General features: G+C 43.5%; 1 protein-coding gene across 1 annotated transcript; it reads left to right on the top strand.

The window, feature by feature from the left end:
* Positions 1 to 1,422: 1,422 nt before the first annotated feature.
* On the top strand, positions 1,423 to 22,576 carry CEP89 (centrosomal protein 89kDa; the record flags this gene model as incomplete). The annotated part of the gene is made up of 18 exons (XM_009072282.1): positions 1,423 to 1,529; positions 2,633 to 2,788; positions 3,390 to 3,588; positions 4,688 to 4,793; positions 5,406 to 5,434; positions 6,235 to 6,289; positions 7,607 to 7,825; positions 8,196 to 8,338; positions 8,666 to 8,716; positions 9,751 to 9,834; positions 10,708 to 10,809; positions 12,574 to 12,685; positions 13,297 to 13,477; positions 14,317 to 14,484; positions 15,115 to 15,256; positions 16,710 to 16,799; positions 19,353 to 19,522; positions 22,346 to 22,576. Coding segments are annotated over 18 exons (2,345 nt in total), but the record flags the coding sequence as incomplete, so codon positions are not given.
* Positions 22,577 to 23,455: the final 879 nt, after the last annotated feature.

The raw sequence follows: 23,455 nt of genomic DNA, 5'->3' as shown, positions 1-23,455 counted from the left end.
CCCTCGGGCCCTGCCCTCCGGCCCTGCCCGACCCTGCACTCCGGCCCTGCCCGGGCCTCCCTCGGGCCGCGCGTTCGCCGCTCTAACGAGTCTGGGTGCGAGGGAGCTCCGCGCAGCTCGAGGCTGTGCGGGTGTTCCCTTCCAGCGCGCTTGAAATTGAGCTGTTTTTCTTACTGAAGTGTTGATCTGCTGTTGTTGTCACGGTTTTACCGTGGGATGGCTCTTACCTCGGCTGTACTCCCTGGTGATCACAGTCAGGTGTCTGCAGTCAACAGCCCTTAGCCCAGGAGTTGTTCAGTGCCAGGCATCCCTGCGGAAGTGGGAGCAGTGCACTTGCGAGAGGAGGCTGAGCTAAAGAGAGTCTTTGCAATGGACCAGTTAACCTTTTGATGCTCCTTCCTGTAAAGACAGAAATGTTTCCCAGTTTACCTCTGCGTGCTCTTGTTGGAGAAGTGCAGTAAAATATAACTGGGGGGAGAGCAAATTCTCTGCAGCAGAACTAGGAAGAACTTAGGCTGTTTTAGTCCATAACAAAGTAACATCAGTGCGAGGGTGATGGAGTTTAAGTATGTATGTGTAGTATTCCCTGATGCTCAGGGAGAGGACAAGAGGCAGTAAGAACAGATCCAAGCACAGACACTTCAATTTAAACATAATAATGAGATGGTTAGAAACCTGTGAGGTGTTTCAGCACTGGCCCAGGTTGGAGGTACCCGAGACGTGACCGGACAGGATTCCCAGCAAACCCTTCTAGCTGACCCAGCTTTGAGCAGAGCTTGGGCTAGACACTATCCAGAGCTCCCTTCCATTCTCAGCAGTCTTTGTAGGGATCTCTGGTCCCAGTTTTTCTGAGCTGATACTTAATGTTATCCCTTTAAAAAAAATTACTGTGTTTGCTGATAAAAAATGCACTAGGATTTTTTTTAAACTTGGGTTGAGCTTTTGACTGCAAAACTCTTGGTGACGGGTTTGTCACCAAGTCAGTCGCATCCTGCTGCGACTGAGTTTTACCTCTGACTGACAGGCTTTAGAAGAAAAGGACTAATATTGTTACTCTGAGGCAGCATTCAAATACTTGGAAAAAGTTATTTTCTAGTCCTGTTTTTCTTGTATATATACAGCAAAAAATCGAGTAAGTGAACATTCTGGTTTTGCAGGTTGTGATATAGTGGGTAGAAAACCTACCCTTGAGGGTCTCAGATCAGTTACATTTCTAACCTTCATTAGCAGCTGTTCACACATAGTGAAAAGTTAAACCTGGAATCATTTCAAGTCTTCTCTTTACATCAATCGCATGTCATTGTTTTTCCTTTCTGTATTATTTTACATGGTTAGTTTTGTGCATGTTCAGTTCTGTGTTGTTTTTTTTCCCATTGTGATCCTGAAAGTCGTTGTCAACTAATTTTGTTTTGAATCGTTTAGAAACACATAGCTCATGGCCTGGTCCCTGCTGCTACCATAGCTCCTAAACCTGCAGCTCCCCGCACCCCTCCCCCTCGTAGTCCAAACCCTTCTCCAGAAAGGCCCAGGTACGTTGGGATTTTTCTTTCTTTTGCTTCACCAAGTACTGTAGCACTCTAGAAAAGCACAATAAGCAGAGCCACATGTCCTTGCTGGAGTGTTCCATGAAGGGAATAAGTGGGGAAGTTCACCTCTTTGGATTTTTCTCCCACTTCTGAGCATGCTAAATATTTAGGAAAGTAACTGTTAAGAATGTGTGACTTACCTGAGTCAAAGACAAATGGGCTGTCTGAAGGTAGGGCAGTTCTTAACTGGGCTGCTGCAGTGCTGATGCTGCGAGTCAGGAAGCTTTAGCTCATTTGAAAAGTATAGATGAAATGTTGCTAGAGTGCCAAGGGCTTCAAAAGCTGCCACGGGGTTGGGTTTGAGTTAGCAGTGTAGACAAGTTACACTGAGAAAAGTACAAATCTGTTCTAATTTGTTGCTTCTCACAGTTCTTTATTCTATGTTTTCTCTATGTTTTGTTCAATTCTGGTTGTTTTCCATGGTCCTTCTAGTAGGGATGTTACAGACACTTGTTCCTTATTGACCTCCAGTTGTTGTCATTCCTTTTACAGTCTTCACCATTTCTCTGCTTTACTCTTGCTTCCTACTTGTTTTGCCTCCTCATCTTACCCTTCTCTGTACTCCCCAGCATCCCACCTGTAGGCACTTCTGTTGACCTGCTCTTGTCCTGGTCTGCTGTGTGCCAACATTTATTAACAGCTTCAGAGTCATCAGTTAAAGGTTCAGAGTAGGGGGTAATGGAAACTAGGAGACAAAGCAGCAGGATGTGCAACACCCTTTTAACACAACACCAGGTAGTATTGTTGTGGCTAAGTGAATGCCAAATACTGTAACTGATGTGAATTTCTGGAAAGTAACTCAATATGTTCCATGATTTTCATGCACGTGATGTGGGAAAGCCAATAGGTATTGTACTTTACTCTTGGATAGCAGCATTGCAGTAGCTCACCCCACTCTGTGCTTTACTTTGAGAGTTCTTAGTTTACAAGCAATCCTGTAGCATTTGGTGGTATTTGTGCTCGTTGACTGTGAATATTTTGCCTTGCTAAGATAGTGAAGACATTTTTGCAAAGGAAAAAGTATGTGTTGCTGTGTTCCCCTGCAGGTCTGCTCTGGCAGCAGCAGTCCTAGCAGCAGCACTGACAGGGCGCACTGTGGCTATTCCTCAGCCTCGGCAGCGAGCGCGCGCGGAAGATGAGCGTGTCCCTGCGGAACAGGAGTGCCTCGCACCGTATGCAGCAGTCACGGAGCTCAGGACGGGGTACTGTGTCCTTTCTGGTTTGATACCTGTCTTAGAAATGTCATCTGTCAATAGTTTAGCGGAGAGTTGCAGCAAACTCCTGCTGTTACAGCCGCTGACGCTTTCCTTGCCGCGTCACAAATTGGGTCTGAGGTGTCTGCAGTCCTTGTTCCATTGCTTGGAAAGTGATGTCATGCTCATAGTCTTCAAAGAGGCAAATGTGGATTGTGCAGCAGTCATAAGTAAAACCATCTATTATTTCTGCCAAATGGTGATCAGTTATACCAAATGAGATTGAACAATCATCTGAGTTACATGTCAGAGATTTCCTCTGCGCTGAAAATGATTTCAGACTATCCTTTCGGCAGAATTCGGAACCTTCTGTCTCTAATCTGGCACTTCTTTAATACAGAGAGGAAAAGATAGTGCCAGTGTTTGTTTTAAAGCATACACATAGGCTAGGTCCCTCACCTGCAGGTAACAAGCTTAGCTGTGCCTGTGTCAGCTGTTTGTACTTGTGGTGTGTATTGAAAGACTGAGGGTGGTTCTCCTTTACTAGTGTTTGTGTTTTTTGCAGAGTAAGTGACACTGAAACAGGCCTTAAACTGCTTTTTACTTGCAGGTCCAACTGGAAACTTGATGGTAGTGACAGATCTGTACAGTCCCTGGAAATCTCAGGCAGTTGTGGTGAAGATGAGGACATGGATACCTATCTGTCGGATGCTGATAAAGAGGCAGAGTCCAGCTGTCAGAGTAGTGAGAAGAGGGGAGAAAGCTCTAGCACCAATGCTGTTTATGCTGCTCCCTGCAAAAATAAAAAGGTAGGATTTTAAAATGTATTCATACCTTTACCATTTTTAACGTGTTAAATGTTTCTGATGCTTTATATTCTCCTCTTACTCTTCATTTATTCAGTATTTATTTCACATGCTTCTTTCTGTGATTCATTCAATCTTAAATGAGCCAGGGAGGTTTGCTGCTCCTCACAGATTCCCTATCTCTGATTATTAGAAGCCTCTTCTTATTAGGAAAACACTGGTACTGTGTGTAATTGTTGTGCATAATTTAGTCTTGTAAAATGTCCAGTAATTTGAGCATGGTACTCACATAATAGATTGTTAAAAGTGCTAGGAACTTCACATGTAAATGGTGAAAGCTAAGTTAATGATTCAGTGTTGTGGTAATGAGCACAGACCTGTATAGAGACAGGGAGATTCAGAATCAAACAAAATAATTACCTTGTGTTGAAAACCAGGGGATGTTTCTGTGTCATCAGTCTGGAATGAGCAACTTAATATTCCTAAGGCACACTGAAAGTTCAGTCCAAAGTGATACACAAGTTTAACAAACAGGAAGAAGTAGCTGAGTAGGAAAGAGGCAATAAAATGCTCTACCTGTGTGAAAGAAACCCCAAACCACCCCGAGCTGAAGAGGCAGTAGTTGGCAAGAGGAGGAAGGAGGGTGGGGGAAAGGGATGGAGTGGAGTACATTGGACACTGGTATGTGATCAGCAGGGGAAAACCAGCAATGGCAGTGTTAAATATGGGTCCTTAATCCCTCTGTGCTGTGATACAGTAGATAAATGGTTGATTTTTAGTAAGAACAAGTTTACATACGACACAACAAACACATGATAATTTCACAGGCTCTTGTGACTGCCTAAGGTGACAGGAATATTTGCCCTGTGAACTAAATCACTGTCATAGTTTCTTACCTCCTGTTGATTATTGTAAGGTTTAGGTTTTATTTACATAGAGACCTAAATGAAAAAAGGTATGTCTTGTAATTTATTACCTGAAGATATTGGGGTACATTTCTGAATGCTGCTGGGTCATTAGTACATTCCTACAGATCTCAAGGTACGTGGGCTGTTGTAACAGTGTTACCATGACTTAGATAGGCTTCTCCTGTTTTTACTAGGAAGAGTTTCCACCATCTCCTAGTCCCAATGCTGACAAGAAAGAGGTGCCTTCTCAGGAAACTGAGTTTCAGGTGGCAGAGGATAAGTCCAATGTGCAAATAGAAGGTAAATGAATCCCCATCCTGACAGGGAGAACATTTCTCCTCACATCCAATCTGACTCTGCCCTGGCTCAGCTCAAGGCCATTCCCTCTCTCCTCTCCCTCAGCCCTGGCAGGACACACATCCCCCACCTCTCTCCAGCCCTGGCAGGAGTTGCAGAGAGCCAGGAGGTCACCCCTGAGCCTCTTCTTCAGGCTGAGCAACCCAACTCCCTCAGCCCTTGCCCATGTGCTCTGCCCTTTGCTGCCCTCGTTGCCCTTGGCTGGACTCGCTCAGTGCCTCAATGGCCTTTGGGCAGTGAGTGCCCAAAGCTGAGCACAGCACTGAGCTGGGACCTTCCCAGTGCCCAGTCCAGGGGGATGAGCACTGCCCTAGTGCTGCTGCCACATTATTCTTGATACAGGCCAGAATGCCCTTGGCCACCTCTGCACACCTGGCTCATGCTGAGCTGTGCCACCAGCACTGCCAAGGCCCTTTCTGATGGACAATCAATCCAATCTTGCATTTGGTTGCAGTATATAACATGTGCATACATAGCCTTATGAACCCTTACAGTTTATGGACTTAGAAATAATTGTGGTTTTAATTGACTGAAAGATATGTTTTCCTTTAGCAGAAGACCAACATCTTGGCTGGAGTGTAAAGGTAAGACTTACATAACAGTTGATTTATGATGCACATTGGAAAATAAAGTGTCATAAAGAGCCAATAGTTTGCAGTTGCTTAAAAGAAAACTAATTTATTGCCACTTGGGATTTTTTTTTCTTTTGGAGTACAAGAATGGCTAATCATTCCTTTTGAGAAAACACAGCTTTGTAGGTAAATAGGCCATACAAAAGTTGGGCTGGAGAGAATCTCTGTATCAGTCACGTTCAGCTGAAGCAGATAGATCAGTGTAAATGAGCCTGTGGCTCTTTCTTGGTGAGAGAACCTTCTCAAAATGGACAAATAGGTACTTTTATTTTTTCCAGCACAGCAAGAACAAAGTTCTTCAAGTTTGTTGAAGAGCATTGTACATTTTAATTCATTTGCTGGTTCCCAGTGAGGGACTGACAGTTCATATCATGACTGTCTAGTCTAAAGCCTTTATTTCATGCAAACTAACAAGTGGGGGCAATATCCATCCTGTTTGGTCAGAAGCTTTATGTTTGTCAGCCATAGAAAAATCATTTTGAGAACTGTACATCTCTGACACCTAAAGGTGACACTGATACTTTCAAGTGTCCAAAAGTGATTGATGGCTGTGGTAAGTGACAAAATGTCAAGATGAGTCAGCAATAGTTGTACATTATCAGCAGTGAAACCAACCTTAAATTTTGTTGAAATATAAAAGAAACTGCTTCAAAAGTTTTGTTATCTTAAGTTCTCCAAAAGCAATGCTGTTCAGAGAACTTCAGGAAGGGAAACCTAAAGCAGCTTGTCTCATTTTTTTATTTCTCTGCTAGGAGGAGAAATCATTAGCAGAAAATCTGATACGTGAAAAACCTCCACCGTCCCCAGGTATTCTGGATTTTTCTATGGCTTCACTACATATCTTCACTTTAATAATGTGCTTGTGTATATAAAACCACATTTTTCTGCTTGTGTTGTCTAAGCCTAATGTGTATGTGTGAAAGTACTCACACTCTCCCTGTGCAGGAGGGGAGAAGGTGCTGAGTGCGATGTGTAAGATCAATAGGCTTTTGTTAGGTAGTTTAGACTTGTTTTTATTTTCCAATCTGAGTGACTTTTGAAGTCTAAAGTAAAGGGTGGTGAAGCAGTGTAATGAAATGAAAAGTCTTACCAGACCTCTGCAATGCCTTAAGTTTAATCTGCAGTAGAAGATGTCACCAGTGTTACCTATCCCTTTGCACCTGAAGTGGTGAATGGACAGTGATGAGCTACATGGTGTCCCTTCAGCTTATTTGTATGGTACTGCACCCGTGTCACACCCTCATGCACAGCACCTCTGTGTGTTGCAGGCATGGGATATGTGCCTGTCATGAGTTCATGGGGTTTTGTGCATGTCTGTGCTGTCCAAGTACCTTAGGCCTTCTCACAGGAAGGCAGCAGTGACCAGGCGTGCCTGAAACACTGCTGAACACCTGAGTTGTTTTATGTCACCAGCAGCAAGAGACAGCTCTGTCTGACTTCATTTGTATCCAGTTCTAAGGAGCTGCCCTGTACAGAGTCACAGTGGTGCCTGTGTGCCATTGGATTGTGTTGTGAGGGTAAAATCTCAGCCTCCATTTTAACAGGGTATCTCTTTACCCTGTACAGATGGAGAGGAAAACTTGGAAGTGAGAGCCATTGCTAGTGATGCAACAATATATCTACAGTTTTGCAGATAGTCTAAAGTTTTACTTTTGTAAGGACTGGTTAAGACACTTCTGTTGGGTAACAGAACATTGAAGATGTTCAGTGGGAAGGAAGGTAAAGCTTTCATGACATAGGTGGTCAAAAGAAGAAGGGGTTGAGAAGACTGACTAGTCCATGAAGGGCACAGACACTTTGCTTACTGCACTGGCCATTGCTGTCTCACCTCTTCAACCAGTGGTGCTTGGGAGAGAGAGTTCTGCTGACACTTGCTTTTCCATTTAAAGAAGGAATGTTTTCTGTGTCTGAGAGAAAATATGGGAATTTGCAGCCATTCCACTGCCCTCTTTCCAAATCCACTTCTTCCATTGTTTCTGCTGTTACCTTGTAGGGAGCCAGGAGCTGGTTTGTAGCTTGCAAAGTATCACTCACACCTAATGCTACTGTTAGCAAAAACGGGTTGTAATTTGCTGAACTCCAAGTCTGAGTACCATTTGAACACCTTGTCCTGTGGCTTTGTAGATGTGTCCGTTCGGGCAAGGCAAGCACGGGAAAATGTGGCTAAGGAAAAGTTCAGAGAGCTGAAGCAAGAAAACTGGGCTCTGAATAGGGCATACCAGGCCCTGGTGCAACAGTTCGAGGGAACCAAACAGCAAATGGAAGAACAGCAATTAAAGCTGAAGAAGCTAGAGCAAGAAAACAGAAGACTTAAAGAAACTGCAGAGAACTCATCCAGAGAAGGTGGGAGAAACATATAAGCTGTTCTGTAGTTATCTTGTTTGATTTTTTCCAATTTCTTGCAACCTATTCCTGCAATAGTAGGTTTCAAGTCGTTGACTAGGCAAGTCTCTCTGCAGAAGTAGTTTCCAAACATTTGTAGAAATTTTGTCCATGAATGCTTCATGATCATGCAAAAAAATTTACTTGGTTGATTGAAACATAATGAGGTTTTGTCGGTAACTTTTTGTGGGAGTTTTCCATTAAGAGTATTTTGAGAGAAGTTCTCTTACGATTCTAACTTAGGTATTTTTTTTGTTATTACAATAAGTAATTATTGTGAGCAGTTCTTGAGTTTTGATTGAGCTTTCTTGTTGGATGTTTGCTTTAATAGAGGAGGCAGCAGAATTACTTTCTCTCAGACAACAAGCCCAAGAACTGGTAGATGAGAACGATGCTTTGAAACTGATGGTCCATCGTTTAAACGTAGAATTAAGTCGCTATCAAACCAAATTCAGGCCCTTGGCCCCAGAAGAGGTGAGAATGTTGGCTTTAAAGGCGCTTTGTACTGAAATGTCCCACTGATCTTTGTCTGACCTTGGGGGTTTTATGACTCTTTCCTCCAAATTTGCCACAAACTTTCCAAGTGGTATAGGCTTTTTCTGAGATTTCAGGTAAGGCTTTGTGGTTAACTGTAAGACATTAGACTTTCTCCTGTACTAGCAAGTTCTGGTGACTTTGAGATTGTGTGTTGCATGTGCAACACATGTAATTAGGAACCAGCTGGATGGGGTGACAGGACTGCAGTTGTTGGTGCTTCACAAAGCAGGAAGTAATGTCAGTATCTTTTACAATCTGCTCTAGCACCTAACCCTGAGAAGTCTGCCCATGAAAGGACCTCCACCGCCGTGGCTGGTGAGTCAGATAATACTTCACTTCTCTACTCATTCCTTTCTACACCAAGTAGCAGAATTTCTTTACTGGAACCAAAATATTCAGGATATTTTTTAGTTACTCTGCGGAACCATCACATGGTAATTAATAGAATATTACAACCTTTTTCTGTTGCCTAAAGAAATGTAGGGCAGACCTTTGCAGTGAGTGTGCAGCTCCAGTTGAATGCTCAGCAAGCTACAGACTGCACCAAACCTGAAAGTACTGTTACCCTGAGAGTCTTAAATGCCATCCTCACTTAGGACTGCTGAGCCTGTAGTTTGCTTCAAGATCTTTCAGGGTCTATGGCTTATTGTTAATCTTCTGCTGTGATTATTTTCAAGGTGATACTAAAAGAAACTAGAATATTTCAGTAACTTTGATGGTAGAAATGGTCAGGGGTCCACTAGGAGCCTCTGAACTTCTATGTGTAATTAACTGCATTTGTGATGTGTAAAACAATTTCTCCTTGAAACACTAACCAGATCTTAGATTTTCCTTCCTCATTGTTACTCAGAACTATGTAGAAATAGGAGAGTCCTCCTGCTCTGTCTGTAGCCATAATAGCAGAGAATCACACATGTATGTGTTGAGTTCTAAAGATGCAGATTTGAGCATAAAAATTCCTTTCCCACTTCCTAGTGAACCTGAGAACTTTTTTTACTAATAGCTTCAGTATTCACTGTAGTGTTTCAGTTTGGGTTTGTATTCATTTGCATCCTCATCTGCTGTGTTACACAGAGAGATGAGTTGGAGCTGCTTTTAGTGCAGTGAGCAAACAGTGCCCAGCCTTTGCCTTCCCAAGCCTTGCTCCCAGTGCAGTGCTGGGCAGAGCTGCTGCAGCACCACCCTGCACAGGCTGCTCTGCCTGCTTGGGGGGTGCTGCACCATCCTCTGCAAGCCAGGAGTGAAAACCCCTGGGCTTTGAAAGTTAGCCATGTATAGCAGAAGTAAGAAATATTGATGAGATTGTGGTTTGTAATTTGTGTGTGTTGATTTTTCAATCTTCTTTTAAGTTGGATCTGAAGTATCTGTCACCTCTTCTGTTGGCATATGAAGACAGACTACAAGAAAAGGAAGATTTTATTCTTGAACATGAGGCAAGTGGCCATTTACAGAAAATAGACACTAAAGTGGAAATAAATGACTGAAATTGTTGTAAGGGATTTGTCAAAGCTGTTTTTTGCCTACAATTTAAAGGACTTTGTTTTCCTTTTCCATGCATAGTTACTGTGCTGCCTTGTCCTACTTGTCTTGCTTGTTCTGTCAGCCTGTTCACAGTGAGAAGCACTAAGAACACTGAGATGTGTGAGATGCACTCTCAGAGCAGAGGAAACCATAAACATAGTCTGTGGTAGAAAGGAGATACTGCTGTTGTTCATCATGGGGATCCAGTGCTTGGCACAGCTGCTCCCCCAGCTGCAGTGGGTCTGGGGTGGAAGAATATTGACTTCCAGATCTTCAAAGAATGGGCACTCTCTTTGCTTTTAGAAGTGGTTTTTTGTCATTGAATCTTTGAAAAACTTTCATAGGGTTTAAAAATAAGTGTATTTCCTTCAAAAGAATTAAGCCGTGAAATGAGCAGAAAACACCAAGGGGTTTGTATTGCTCTAAAGTCACTGTATTGTCCTACCACACTCAAATCCGTGTCATTCCTACTGAACATGTGTAGTATCTCCCAGTAATCTCCAGGATTCAGGTTCTTAAATCCATATTTTGGGATCTACAACTTGCAAAAATGTGGCACAATTCAAATATCAGCATTCATTTTAATCAGATGTTCCTAGGTGGCTGAAAGAGTTCAGCAATCAGGTATGATACCTGAATTAGCAGTGAGTGAGCAGTGAGATGATGTGCTATCAGGACAAGCATTGGGGGGCACCCAGGGATGTTTGGTTATCACAGTGGACATTGATGTAAAACTCGAAACAGGAAATACTAAAGAATCTTATGTGAAATCCTTTGCCTTCCAGGAGGATATGAAGAGCTTTAAGGCACGAGTTGAAGAGCTGGTGAAGGAGAATGAAGACCTGCACGAGCAATTAAACACCTTTATTACCCCCACAGAATGGCAAGTTGTATTACTAGAAATGAATTCAATTTGCTTGTTGCAAGAGAACTTTTAAGATGACGAATTTTAAGGACAAATTTTGTTCCCCTCAAGCAAATTAAGGTCACAGTCCATTTGCTTCCTTCTCCTCTGCCCAGTGCAGTAAATTTCACAGCAGATTCGTCAGATAAATTTACAAGCTTCTGTGCAGAGGTTTTCATGGATACAAGTGTAAGATGACTTCTATTTCTGTGCTTTTTTCTGGGTATAGTTTATATTTTTCAGCTGACAGTTGTTAGCTGTGTGGTTCAGTTGAAGTTTTAGTCAGAATATCATTTGATGGGGGGGAAATTGGCCCTGCCTAGATCTGTGCACAACAGGATGCATTTGTATGTAGGTCAGGCCACACATGAACAAAGATGGATACAAGTGTAAGATGACTTCTATTTCTGTGCTTTTTTCTGGGTATAGTTTATATTTTTCAGCTGACAGTTGTTAGCTGTGTGGTTCAGTTGAAGTTTTAGTCAGAATATCATTTGATGGGGGGGAAATTGGCCCTGCCTAGATCTGTGCACAACAGGATGCATTTGTATGTAGGTCAGGCCACACATGAACAAAGCAGATACACGTCTTTTCAGCAGTAGCAGGACTCCTTGGTAACAGCCTAGTTTGCTACGCTCTGGGTTTAGGCTGCTCTTGCTGATTGATGCCAACTCTTCAGTTTAAGTTCATGTCATATCATCCAGCACTTGTTCTGGATTTCTGCTTGCGTTCTGGCTAATGCTTTTCAGCTTCTTAAGCTTTTTCTGGAACAGCAAGTAGTTCCTTAAGCTTTGGCTAACATCAGAAACATTGGTGTTGGTTTACTCAAAAGCTGAATTAATACCAGTTATAAAGTAGAGGGTTAAGTTCTCTGCTCAGGGTAGTTTATTTTGAAGGCCCAACTTCCTTGCAGGCCCAGAGAGCACACTGGCAGTATTTTCCAGAGATCAAAGCCAAGTAAATCCAAATCCCATCCAAGAATTTATCCCGTTTTGAAAACAAGTTTGGTTCAGTTACTAGTTACAAAGCTGCCTCCAAGTCATCTTGCACCATTCTGTGGCTTTAATTCTCTCGTGTAAGAAGTCAGAGGGAGCTGGGGCTGTTTCACCTGGAGAAGAGATGGCTCAGGGGACGTCTCATCACTGTACCTCAGTGGCTGAGGAGAGGGTGTAGGCAGAGCCAGGCTCTGTTCAGCAGTGCCCTGTGCCACAACAAGAGGCAGCAGGTACAAACTGAAACACAGGTGGTTCCCTGTGCACATAAGGAAACAGATTTTCTGTGAGCACTCTGACAAGCTGTCCAGAGGCTGTGGAGTCTCCCTGCCCAGAGATACTCAAGCCACCTAGACATGGTCCTGGGCAGCTGGCTGTAGGTGTCCCTGCTTGCACAGGGCATTGGACCAGGTGACCTCCTGAGGTCCCTTCAACCTCAGCCATTCTCTGGTGCTGTGATCCTGATTCACACACGCTCATTTGTCCTTCTTTCTATAAGGAGTTTTTGTTAGGCAAAGGTTTGAAACGTTTAAAATTAATTCCATTTGATGAGTGTGAGTTCGTGTCTCCAATCAGCTTACAGCAGGTCCTGACATTGCTTTCAACCAGGGTTTTGGTTTTAGAGTTTTGGTTTTAGAGGTTCAAATCTGATTTTTTAAGTTTAAGCTGTCGAAAGTCAGTTGTGTTTGTTCTTTGGACATAAGTTACCATTTTAATTTCTGTTTTATTTACAAGCTGGTTATCATTGCAGGCAGCAGCTGCAAACTCAGGCCAAGCTGGTCTTGGAAGAAAATGGATTGTTGATGAAGCAACTTGAAATTCAACAAGCTAAAGCCAAAGAAAGTCAGAGACAACATGTTCAAGACGGTAAAGTGCTCGAGTTGCTAGTCATTTGAACTACAGAGCATGCTGCAGGTTTGGGGTTTTGTGGGGGTTTTTTGTTTGTTCTCTGTTGTTGGTTTTGGGGTGGGTTTTTTTTACAACTTTATATATATGCCTACAAAGCATTGCTGAATGTAGGTGACATTAATATGAGATCAAGCTCTGGCTGTCAACTGATACCTGAGAGGAATGTCAGTATAACCTACTGATACAACAGAACATACTCCAGTTTGACTCGTGTCTTCTGAAAGAGTGACAAGAGCTGTCTAACAGCAATACACTCATGTTCATGACTGATGAGCTCTTTAAACTGAGTCAGAATTTTTCAGAGTGGAATGGTATTTCTATGAGCAAAGTGCTTAATAGCCCTGAAAAGAAGTAGTCTTGAGGTTTTGGCACTTTCCCAAAGCAAGTTGCTTGAGACAGCAAAACTAAAATCCAGACTGTTAGAATACAAACAGACTGACAAACCCACTGTTACCCAATGCTGTGAACAACTAGGAGTTAACGTAGTGATGGGTCAGTTGCAGTTTCACTCCGTGATTGGGTTCCGCTATACCCAGTTGGCTTCTTCCTTTTTTTTTTTCTCCCAAAAGCTTCAAAGTTGACCAAACAGTTAGTGATCTTAGAAGGTAAGAAACAGAGTCAAGAAGAAGAGATGGCAGAGTACCAGAAGCAGTTAAAAGCTTTGTATTCTGCATGTGAAGAGCTGAAAGCCAAAGTGGATAGCAGAATAGCAGCAGAGGAGCACTTGGCCTTGGTGGATGATTTGAGAAGGTATGTGTTCATGTACAGTGCTTGGAGAAACACTTGTGCAGTGTGTGCATGACAGAGCCATGGGCATGGCACTGCCCATCCAGGAGGGAACTGCCAAGGTACCAAGACAGGAAAGAGTTCAAACACTGCCTTGTGTTTTAGAGAGGTGTGAAGTTACAAAAGGAAGTCCTAGGTCTAGCAATACTGGCAGGAGTGTTTCTACCACAGTGTGTACTGCTAAGTTTACCTTTTTAAAGTAGAAGAGGAGCCATTAAAACCACCAGTTTTGTTCAATCTGTTTACTTCTATCAATACTGTATATAAAATTTCTCCCTTTTTTTGTTCCCATCTTTGGGAAAATGTCGAAAGGATCCTGAACTTCTAAAGTAGGAGTTCAAAGTTTCTCCAGTCTTTGCAGTACAGAAGTAAGACTGAACTGCAGCACACCAAGTGCTGTCACACAGCTCAGGGCAGGGCAGTGCTCCTCCACACACTCTGTGCATTGGTTTCTTGACGAGCCTTAGGGTCCTGCAAGTTGCTGCTTTGTGTTAGTGCTGCCTAAGAAGTTCTCACACCTTGAATTTTGGCATTGCTAGTAATTTGTTTGAAAAACCCCCAAAACATTAGGAAGGGAATACATTTGACTGTGTGGGATGTTTTTGTGGTTTAACTCAAGTGCAGCCAGTGACTAATTCACTGATAATTTGATGTGGCACAAGATTAATAACTCTCTGACATCAGCACTGAACACTGAACATCCTCTGTGTCTTTTTCATGCCTTCAAGACTGGTATCTTGCTGTAGCTTTCTAGTGAAGCAGGTCTGTGCCTGACACCTGCCCTGTGCTGTTGGTTTCTGCAGCCGTTTGCAGCAGGAGCTGGAGAAGAAGTGCTGTGAGGTGGAAGATATCAAGGGGAAGGTAGCAGCACTGCAGGCTGAAAACAAGAAACTGCTCTTGGAGAAAAATAACTTCATGGCTGATAACACGATCCTGAAAACAGAGATGGAAATGACAGAAAAGACAAACAGGTCCTATCAGTCTCATTTTCTGATAGAGGTACACCTATGTGTCTAAAATAACAGCAGAAATACCTGTCAAAATAAGTCTAACATTGCACAGTGTGTGTTTTCTACATAGTGCAGAAAAATGGGTTTCCCACACATCTAAAGGCCTGTTTGTCAAGTTTTGTTAACCTTTGTGTGTTTTCAAACACACTTTTCTGTGTCTTTGTGCAAATTAAGGATATACTGTTAACACAGTAGTTAGTTACAGCAATTATCATTTGTGTACTCATCTGACAAATAAGGCCCTGCACTGCTTGTAGACCTTCTCACACACCCACTTGGTTCAGAGATGGGCTCACAACACCTTGAACAGGAAGAACACTAGTATTGTTGTATTTTTTGGGCAAGATGAGCTTGTCGCCATTGCACAAACTCCTCTTGAATCATTTGTCATTGTTCACAAAACCTACTGTAAAGAAAAACAGCACCAAAAAGTGAGACATGAGCACTGCAAATCCTGGGAGCCAGTGTGATTCTAACAGTATGTTTGATTGTGTGAGACTTGTACCTGTGGATTTGCACACCATGCAAGGTTTTAATGCTATCGTTCATTCTCAGCCTGAAGATTTTCCACGTTTTCTGTTCATTTTACAGGCGACTGAAGAAGAAAATAGGTCACTTGCAGCTGCAGCTGGAGGAAGCAATGGAGAAAGAAGTTGCAGCCCATCACTATCTAACAAATCTTGTTGCTCTGGTGGAGAAGATATCTCAGGAACGTGATCATCTTGTATTTTTGGTAATTGTCCTTAAATAATTAACACAACTGACGTTTCACACAGTTATAATCCTACTGGCACAACTGAACTATAAAACAAGAAAGCTATCATCTCAGTTTAAGAACTAGCTGTTTAAGTAGATGTTAGCAAACAAGATAGGAGCAGCAAAAGATTTTTTCCTAGAAGAGTGGTTAAAAGCAACTGTTTGTGAAGATGTCTTGACAGAACTTCAGTGATCACAAAAGTAGTGCAAACCTTATCTCTGCAGGTGTGCAGTACTTGGCATCATACTCCTCCCTGCTGAAACCTGCCTCTGAAAGGCTGCCCTGGAAAATCAGGTTCCATGCACATGTAAAGCCCTGAGTAACTCTGTTGAAAGCAGCCCAAAGTGCAGTCAGTCACCTCGGGGCTGTCTATAGACAGGTGTTCAGACTGATCCAGCAGTTGGAAGCCAGTCCTGTCATCCAGAACTGTTTACCTCCTCCTTTTGGATCACATTCTCCTCTGTGTGTGTATGATGACACATACTCATTTGCCACCATTAGTTCTCTGTTTTGTGACTTAGATTGTACAACTCTTGCTTTTTGTTTATGACCCTGCTGTGTCTGGGCTGACAGCACAGACACCTGGGGACTAATTTTTCCACTGAAATAGTCTAGTATCAGTAAAAATTTAAAATACTCAGTTTGCTTTGCTGCCTCATAACGCTGAATCAGAACAACCTGGTGCTGCTTTTACTACTGAAGTGAAAACCTGCTGGGTGAAGAACTACTGATTCTTTTATGGTAGCATTTAGCTACCTCACAGCACATCAAATTGTCACTCACTGAGCGTGAAGCTCACAAACTCCAGCAGTGACAGTTCATTTTGACTCCTGTGAAAGGAGGTGTCTCTGCAGTGATTCAGGTAGTGCAATGTGATTAGGCCCTGGTGATTCTAAAAGCTAATTGTGTCTCTTTTCGATGCTTTCAGTGGCTTTGGCAGTTGAAGCCTCTAAAAATTATTTCTTTGTTTATAGCTTATATTTTTGTTTGGTTGACCTTTTCTTTCTGGGAATATAGTGCCTAGGAAATGATGAAAACAGCCCTAAGACAGAAGTGTTTCCTAAGCCACGTGTCAGAATCCTTGGCTGAGCCCCTGCCAGTTTCCAGGGCTCCTGGGAGAGCAGGGTGCCAGATCTGACCAAAGGATGAGTCTCATCCATACACATGGGACCCCTGGATGTACCTGTAGCAAAATGCACAGGAAGGGTTGGGTGTGCAGCATCAGTGTCCTTACCCCTTCAGAATAATACTGTTTGATAGCCTTCACAGTCAGCTGACCATTATTAGAACAGTTTTCAGGACTCCTTTTCCACGCTGGTTCCTCAGACCACTGGAGCTCTGAGCAGAGCTGTGTCTGCTCAGTGTAAGCCTGTTGCCTGCCCTGTCCAACACAGTGACTGCATTAGGGCTGTGTGCTGTCTGGTTGCAGGCCAGGTGTCTGGAGGATGAGAACCGTGGTGCTCTCCACAAAGTGGTGGAAGGCAGCCTGCGCCTGGGGAGGCTGGAAGAAAAGGTCAAGGTAAGTCAAATACTTGGTGTGAAATGTTTGGGGCTTTAATGAGACAGGTCAGTCGTTAACCTGTGTCACTGTTTTCAGGAAAGACTTCAGGATTGTTTTTAAAGCGAAATAGATGATCGTGACGGTTTGCACAAGTGTCTTCCTCCATTGTATCGGTACACTGATGTCTCCAGGCCATCCCATTTACATTCCTGCCTGGAGAATTACAGCTGGCTGTAAAAGTAATGGAAGATTATTTGTACTTCATTTTCGATCTGTAGTGTAACCCAAGTGTTCTCTCTCCTGCTTTTCTGAGGCTGTGCTAGTGCTTCAGGGTGGAGTCCATTGCAATTAGACTTGGAAGGATGAAAAACGTACCTCAAGTGCACAGTCACCATGGAGTGCTTTCCCAGGGCCATAGGCTGGAGGTTTAGGAACTCAGAGGATGTTCAGACAACCAGCCTAGTTAGAGAATACATCATAGGTTGTCTTTACAGCTCTCTACACAAATGCAAAGCTCAGTGTGTGTTTGCAGTGTAACAGTGCATAGCATGAAATAAGTGTGAGATGTTTATGTTCCAACACCTTTGGTGCTACTCTATGTGCTTGTACTGTACTCTGAGTGAAGGAAGCAGAAGACACCTGGTGTTTTGGTGCCTGGGCATAGAAAACTATGCTTTACTTTCAGACCTATTTGTATGAAGTTTGTTCAGTTTGCCCCAAAGGAAAGTCTCCATACATTGCACTTTTGCAGTCAAGACTTACCTACACTGCTATTCCTGCATCAAACAACACAAACATGCACCCCCACTATGTTCAGACCAGTTCCTCCTGCAGTAAGCTTTCCAGTAAGCTGAAGAACAGCTTGAATTTGTAAGGCAGCCTTCATAAACTGTCTGAATGCATGAAACACTACCCTAAGGGAATTCTCTAATCATACCAATACAGCCATAAAATGGTTTTAGCACTTTTCACCCTCATTCATGTCTGTCTTCCCTACCAAGACAGGGGCTTGTTTTCTTGTTAAACACAGATATATAAACACAGTTTGATAGACCTGTGACTACTCTGAGGGATGGAGAAGAAGCTTGCGTGACATTAAGAATATGTGCATGCACCCACATCATTCCTCACCTTGCTTGCTATATGCCTGTGATGCCATATAAGCAGCACCAGAGCTATGTTATCCCTCATATCTAGTTTCAGGTCATAATCATTAGGTCAGGAAATGGTGCACTTTTGCCCTTTGTGCCCCACTGATTTTACAACCATTCTGCACTCAGCTTCAGTTGGCAGGGGAGGAGCAGGTGTGCAGTGGTTGGGATGTGGAGGGGCCTCAGGCTTGAGCCGTCTCAGGCAGGGTGCAGCTTGGAACACAGACCTGAGCTTAAAACACTGACCTCCCTGTAGCTGGAGGGTCAGTGACCACCAGGTAACGGTTGGATTTCACCAGTGCTGCTGGCTGCTTTGTCAGCCTTTTCTGTCATAAAAGGGAGAGGGAGTTCTCTGAAATGGTTGTGGCACCTGCCCTAGAGAAGGCATTTCAGGTTCCTGTTCTGGAGCTGGACCTGAGTAATGCTGCAGCATTTACTGGCAGAGGGGAAAGTTCAGCTGTTTCCCTGTGCTCTGCACTTCCTCTAGGCTGGCTCTGAGCAACCCTCTGCTCACAAGGAACTTGTTTACCTTTAGCCTCCCATGGCATCGCAGTGCAAACAGACACCTCACTCTCCAATCTGAAGAATCTCTGGGAATCTCAGAAGTTGAGTGATGTGACTGGTTAACCTGCAGGCTTCTAATTCTTCTCTTGGAACTGACAGGGGAAAGCTAGGGAAAACCCATGTCAGTCAGCCTTGAATACTGAATGGCTGATGTTCTAGGTAAAGATTATGATGCTATTCCCTCTAGAAAATTTAACTGGTGGTGACACGTTTTACAAGTGCTAAGAAGGAAACAGTTTATGGAAAGGATTATATAGCTTGTGGCTTTTTTTATTCCTGCAAAAGGCAAACTCAACCTCTCTGCTCTGATTCAGGTGGAGATAAAACCTTAGTGGTTAGCACCTGAGATAAAGCTTTGTATTTGCAAGACATAAATAGCAGTGTCTCCAGAGCTTCACTGAATGGTTTGCAGTACTGTGAAAGGAACAAAACCTGAAGCAGCAAGCTGGTTTAAAACACCCATCTGTTACTTTCTTCCTCTCAGTATTAAGATTAAACGGCTAACAAAATGGAAACCCTTTCTCTTGGTAGGTACTGATCACTGTGGCCGTGGGACAAGAAGTAAGCAGCATGAGCTGTAGAGCACAGCTTTGCACGGTGGAAAACAAACCCTTTCTTGCAGCTAATTCCAAACATACACTGTGGTATTCACTGCACCCACTGGTTTTATATACAGAAGGAAATGAAGTGTAATACCTTCAAAATAACAAACAGGTTCAAAAACCCCTTAAGGCAACCTACCTGCCATATTTAGGCAAGGCAGCACTGATGTAAAGGTTTAGCTGTTTCTTTTGTTGGTAGTGATGTGTCCTTACTTCTATAATCCCATTTCTGCTATTGTGTTTAACCCCCACAGGTGTATAAAAAGAAAGCAGCTGGGAAGCTTGGAGATATCAGCCTCAAGATGACTGAGCAGGAGAAAGAATTTGCTGGGAAGACTGCTCAGTATGAGCAAGAATTGAAGCACCTGCAGGGTCTGCTGCAAGACAAAGAGGAAACTCTCGAGGAAGTGCTGCTCCAGAAGAGGTGAGTGAGAATTTGCTGGGAAGACTGCTCAGTATGGGCAAGAATTGAAGCACCTGCAGGGTTTGCTGCAAGACGAACAGGAAACTCTCGAGGAAGTGCTGCACCGGAAGAGGTGAGTGGGGCTCAGCAGGAGCAATCCAAGCAGGCTGGACAGGTAGAGGGCTGAGGGGAGACACCCAGACACAGCCAGCAGTGCTCGCTTTCCATCAGAGCCTCGTGTGGGAGCTGTGGGACTGCTTGTCTCACTCGTGTTGTAGCTACACCAAAACAGCTGAAGTCCTCCTTAATTCCCAGCTCCAGGAAAGACCCTTGAAGGAGGAAGTCATTCCGTGGCTGCTGCTCTTTGTAAAACTGCTTCTTAGGGAGCAGATCAATCTGAGTGGGGTCTGTGATGGTTTGAGTAGGGTCTGGAAATCAAGATATGTGTTAAGCTGCTGCTCTTTGTAAAACTGCTTCTTAAGGAGCAGATCAATCTGAGCAGGGTCTGTGATGGTTTGAGTGAGGTCTGGAAACCAAGATATGTGTTAATTGTTCAGTAGCATCTCCTGCTAAAGGCTGGAACACTTTCCCCTCCACACCCCTCAGCAGTTTTCAGAGTAGTAGGAAATTAAGAAATCTAATGAGTACACATCGATTTGTTCCCTTTTTTAACTTATCTTACTCTTCTATTAATAAGTGACTTAGATTGGCTGTGTGCAAGATAAAGAGAAGACAATATAATTTAACAGATTTATACAAGATTATGGCTGTCAGTGCTGAAATATCCCTACAGTCCTCTAAAGGCATTTTTCCCTCTGGCAGTGGAAAGCACAAAGGAAGAGCTGTTTACAGCTGGAAAGAGACACCCTCTGGCAGTGGAAAGCACAAAGGAAAAGCTGTTTACAGTTGGAAAGAGACTAGAAGCAGCATTTCACAAGTCGTCACTGCCATTGTGAGAATAGCTTTAAACAGATTTGAACAGGCAATAGAAACCAGGGCATGGTACCATCCACCTGGTGGCGGCACAGTTCCGCAGCTGCCAGACAGCTCAGTGCTAACAGTTAGTTCCACACTGGTCAGGAGCCTCTGCCCCTGGCAGGTTGCACAGCACCCAGGGGTACTGAGCACAGCGTGGTCAGAAGTGATGTCCTACAGCCAAATTAACGTGAGCTTTCATCAAACATAGCAAAGGTGACTTGCCTTGAAATGTTCTCCCCTCCTGCATTCTTCACCGGATGACCAAAGTCAGGAGTTTCACTGCTCACCCACTGTGTCCGAGGCATGAGAACTTTTCTACTCGGTTTTCAAAGAGAAACACATGTAGATGAAATTGCTCTTGTGAGAAATAAAAGCTGTTAAAGCTTCTAAAGAGATGCAGGTTTTCGATTCCTAGGAGCTGCTCTGCAGAGCCTCAGTAATTACAGCCTGTGCTAGATAATACTGCAAGTTCATAGCAACCTTTTGCCTGAGCAGCTGAGGAGAAAGCAGTCTCAGTTTGTGCTCCAGGCAGCTGATAGTGGCATCTTTATTATGCACAGAGTAATCCTTAGTCATCACCACCACATACCTTTCCTTAAATAGCATACTGTGAATGTTTGAGGTATGAGCAGAGTGGAAAACAAACACCTCAAGTCCTTGTTTCACAGGACACTTACCTTTCTGAGGGTTCTAGGTCAGAGTTTATTTTGCAAGTCTTCTGCAGAGAAACAGGACAGTTACAGTTGCTATGCCTCAGATGGACAACAGCTCTGGAAGTGCCTTAGACTGTCCTTGGGAGAGAGTCAGCAGCAGCAAAGCTTTGCAGCCCTGCACAGACAAGGGAGAGGAACTCTCACCTGTGAGGTTACCTCTCAAATTGTAGCCATGGTAAAAATCGGTGATCTTTGTGATAAGGATCCTTGAAATTAACTCTTACAGGATAGGTGAGAATTAGTTCTTGAGGCAGCAGCCCAAGTAGGAGTTTCAGAGATTAATGCTGAGTAAGTCGAGTTCAGTTCTCTTTTGTAGGGAAGAATCTGCTTTCAAAACCTGCCTCTGTAGACTTTTTCATCCTCAAACGTCAGTACAGCATTGGCATTTTGCTTACTCTCCACAAGAGAAAACCTCACGTTTTGGCTAGGTGAGGGGTTGAATGCAATTTTTATTTTTACTCATTTAAGCACAGCTTACATTAAGAAAAACAACCTCAGTGCCTTTTGTCTAAAGATATCTGGAGACAGCACATGGAAACTGAGCATGTGTCTCCTTTTAACTGCCACGTGGCAAAGACTTGTATTCCAAGAGGTGAACCAGCTGTAGTGGCAGGGAAATTTGGTGTTGAGAAAAAAGTGCAGACCATCAGCAGCTGTAGTAACCAAGCTGCTCTGTAACCCACGTGTGTGCTCACTTTTCATGCAACAACTTCGCTTTCCATGTTAAATCACCTTGATTTCCTTATTGTTTTATGTTGTGTAGAAGCAAGTCAGAAGGAACCTGAGAGCTTAACCTTGACCAAATATAATTACAGAGAAGACTGTGGCTGAAATGTACTGCATTATGAACTCGTGCTAGCTTCCACGTTTAATAAAGAACCTTTGCCTTGAGAAGGACGTTAAATCATTCATTCATTTATGCCTGGGCAGTCAGAGAAATGAGTCCCTAAGGCTGCAGTGACTTAAGGCCTGTCCTTCTCTGGCTTTATCTCCCCTTCCAGGTTTCCACCACTTTGCTTCGGCCTCCTCAGCTGAGCACAGTCTCTCTGCTCAGAGCCCTGGGCAGGAGGGGCACGTGGCACCTGGGGCACACTGTAGTTCTGTCCTGCTGCAGTGTTGTTCAAATTAGGATTTCTCTTATTTGTTTCCTTAGGAAAACGGAAGGGGAACTTGAAATTATTTGGGAATGCACCACCAAAGAGAACAGGAGAATGAGAGAACTCTTACATGAATCCCTGAGGAAGAAGATACCGAACGCTGGCACAGTGCCTGAGCCACACGTAAATGAAAGCTCACAGAAGGACCTACTGTATGGACATGATTTTAGCTATTGTGATGTGAAAACTTCATCCCCTACTGAAAATGAAATTCAGCAAGAATTTCGGTGAGAAGAATCTGCATCTCATCCAAGAAAGAGAACTCAGTGCCTTAATTTGACTTTTTCAGCAACACAAGATGTAATGGAACATTTTACCCTCTTCAGAATTACTATATTTTTAAGGGCATCACAATGACAGCAGTAAATCCTGCAGCTGTACTGTTAATAGTCTGAGTGTAGCCAAAAATGACTTTGGCAATTTGAAGACAAGGCTGTTACTTGTTAAGGGAAAATGTGGTACAACTTTAACACAAAACCACAGCCAGTTCACAGGATAAACTGCTGCCAAACTTGGTGCTCTAGCCCACACACCCACCTTGCCACGCAGCAGGTGAACAGCAAGCTAAAGCCTCCAATATGGCAAGTAATGTGCCTCTGGTTTTAATTAAGACGGCAAGTTCCAGTAAATTCTCCCCAAACACCAGATGGAGTATGGTCCAAACTAAGAAAAATAAAAAGTGTGGCCTGTTCCTGTTGCTTCTAGACTTCCCAAGATGCAAGGATGTCCTGATACCAGATTGCCTTCAAAAACTTTGTCATTTGGAGGCCAGAGAAGAATTTGTGCAGCAGGCAAGGCTGAAGCATCCTCATGACAACTGAATGCACAAGTGTCCACTCCCTAGATTTACGGGAGCGCAGGCGTTGGGAAACTCCTGTCGTAGTTTTGCCAAAGGATTGAGCTGCTAGCACAGGATATAGCTCTTGCTCATCCTGCTTCAGGTTCAGGGGCTACCAAAGCCACGTTTATCCCAGAGCATTCTCTGCAGCAGTGCCAGCCCTGAGATTGATGCATATTTATCTTAGCTTTCACAGCTACTGGCTTGCCACAATATTGCACATCGGCACTGTAGTAGGATGTGTTAGTAGGAGGTGATGCTGGTTTGG

The sequence above is a fragment of the Acanthisitta chloris genome, unplaced genomic scaffold, assembly GCF_000695815.1.
Source record: "Acanthisitta chloris isolate BGI_N310 unplaced genomic scaffold, ASM69581v1 scaffold14820, whole genome shotgun sequence".
Classification (NCBI taxonomy): Eukaryota; Metazoa; Chordata; class Aves; order Passeriformes; family Acanthisittidae; genus Acanthisitta; species Acanthisitta chloris.
The sequence above is the reverse complement of the archived record's forward strand: the minus strand, read 5'-3'. Positions and strand labels throughout refer to the sequence as shown.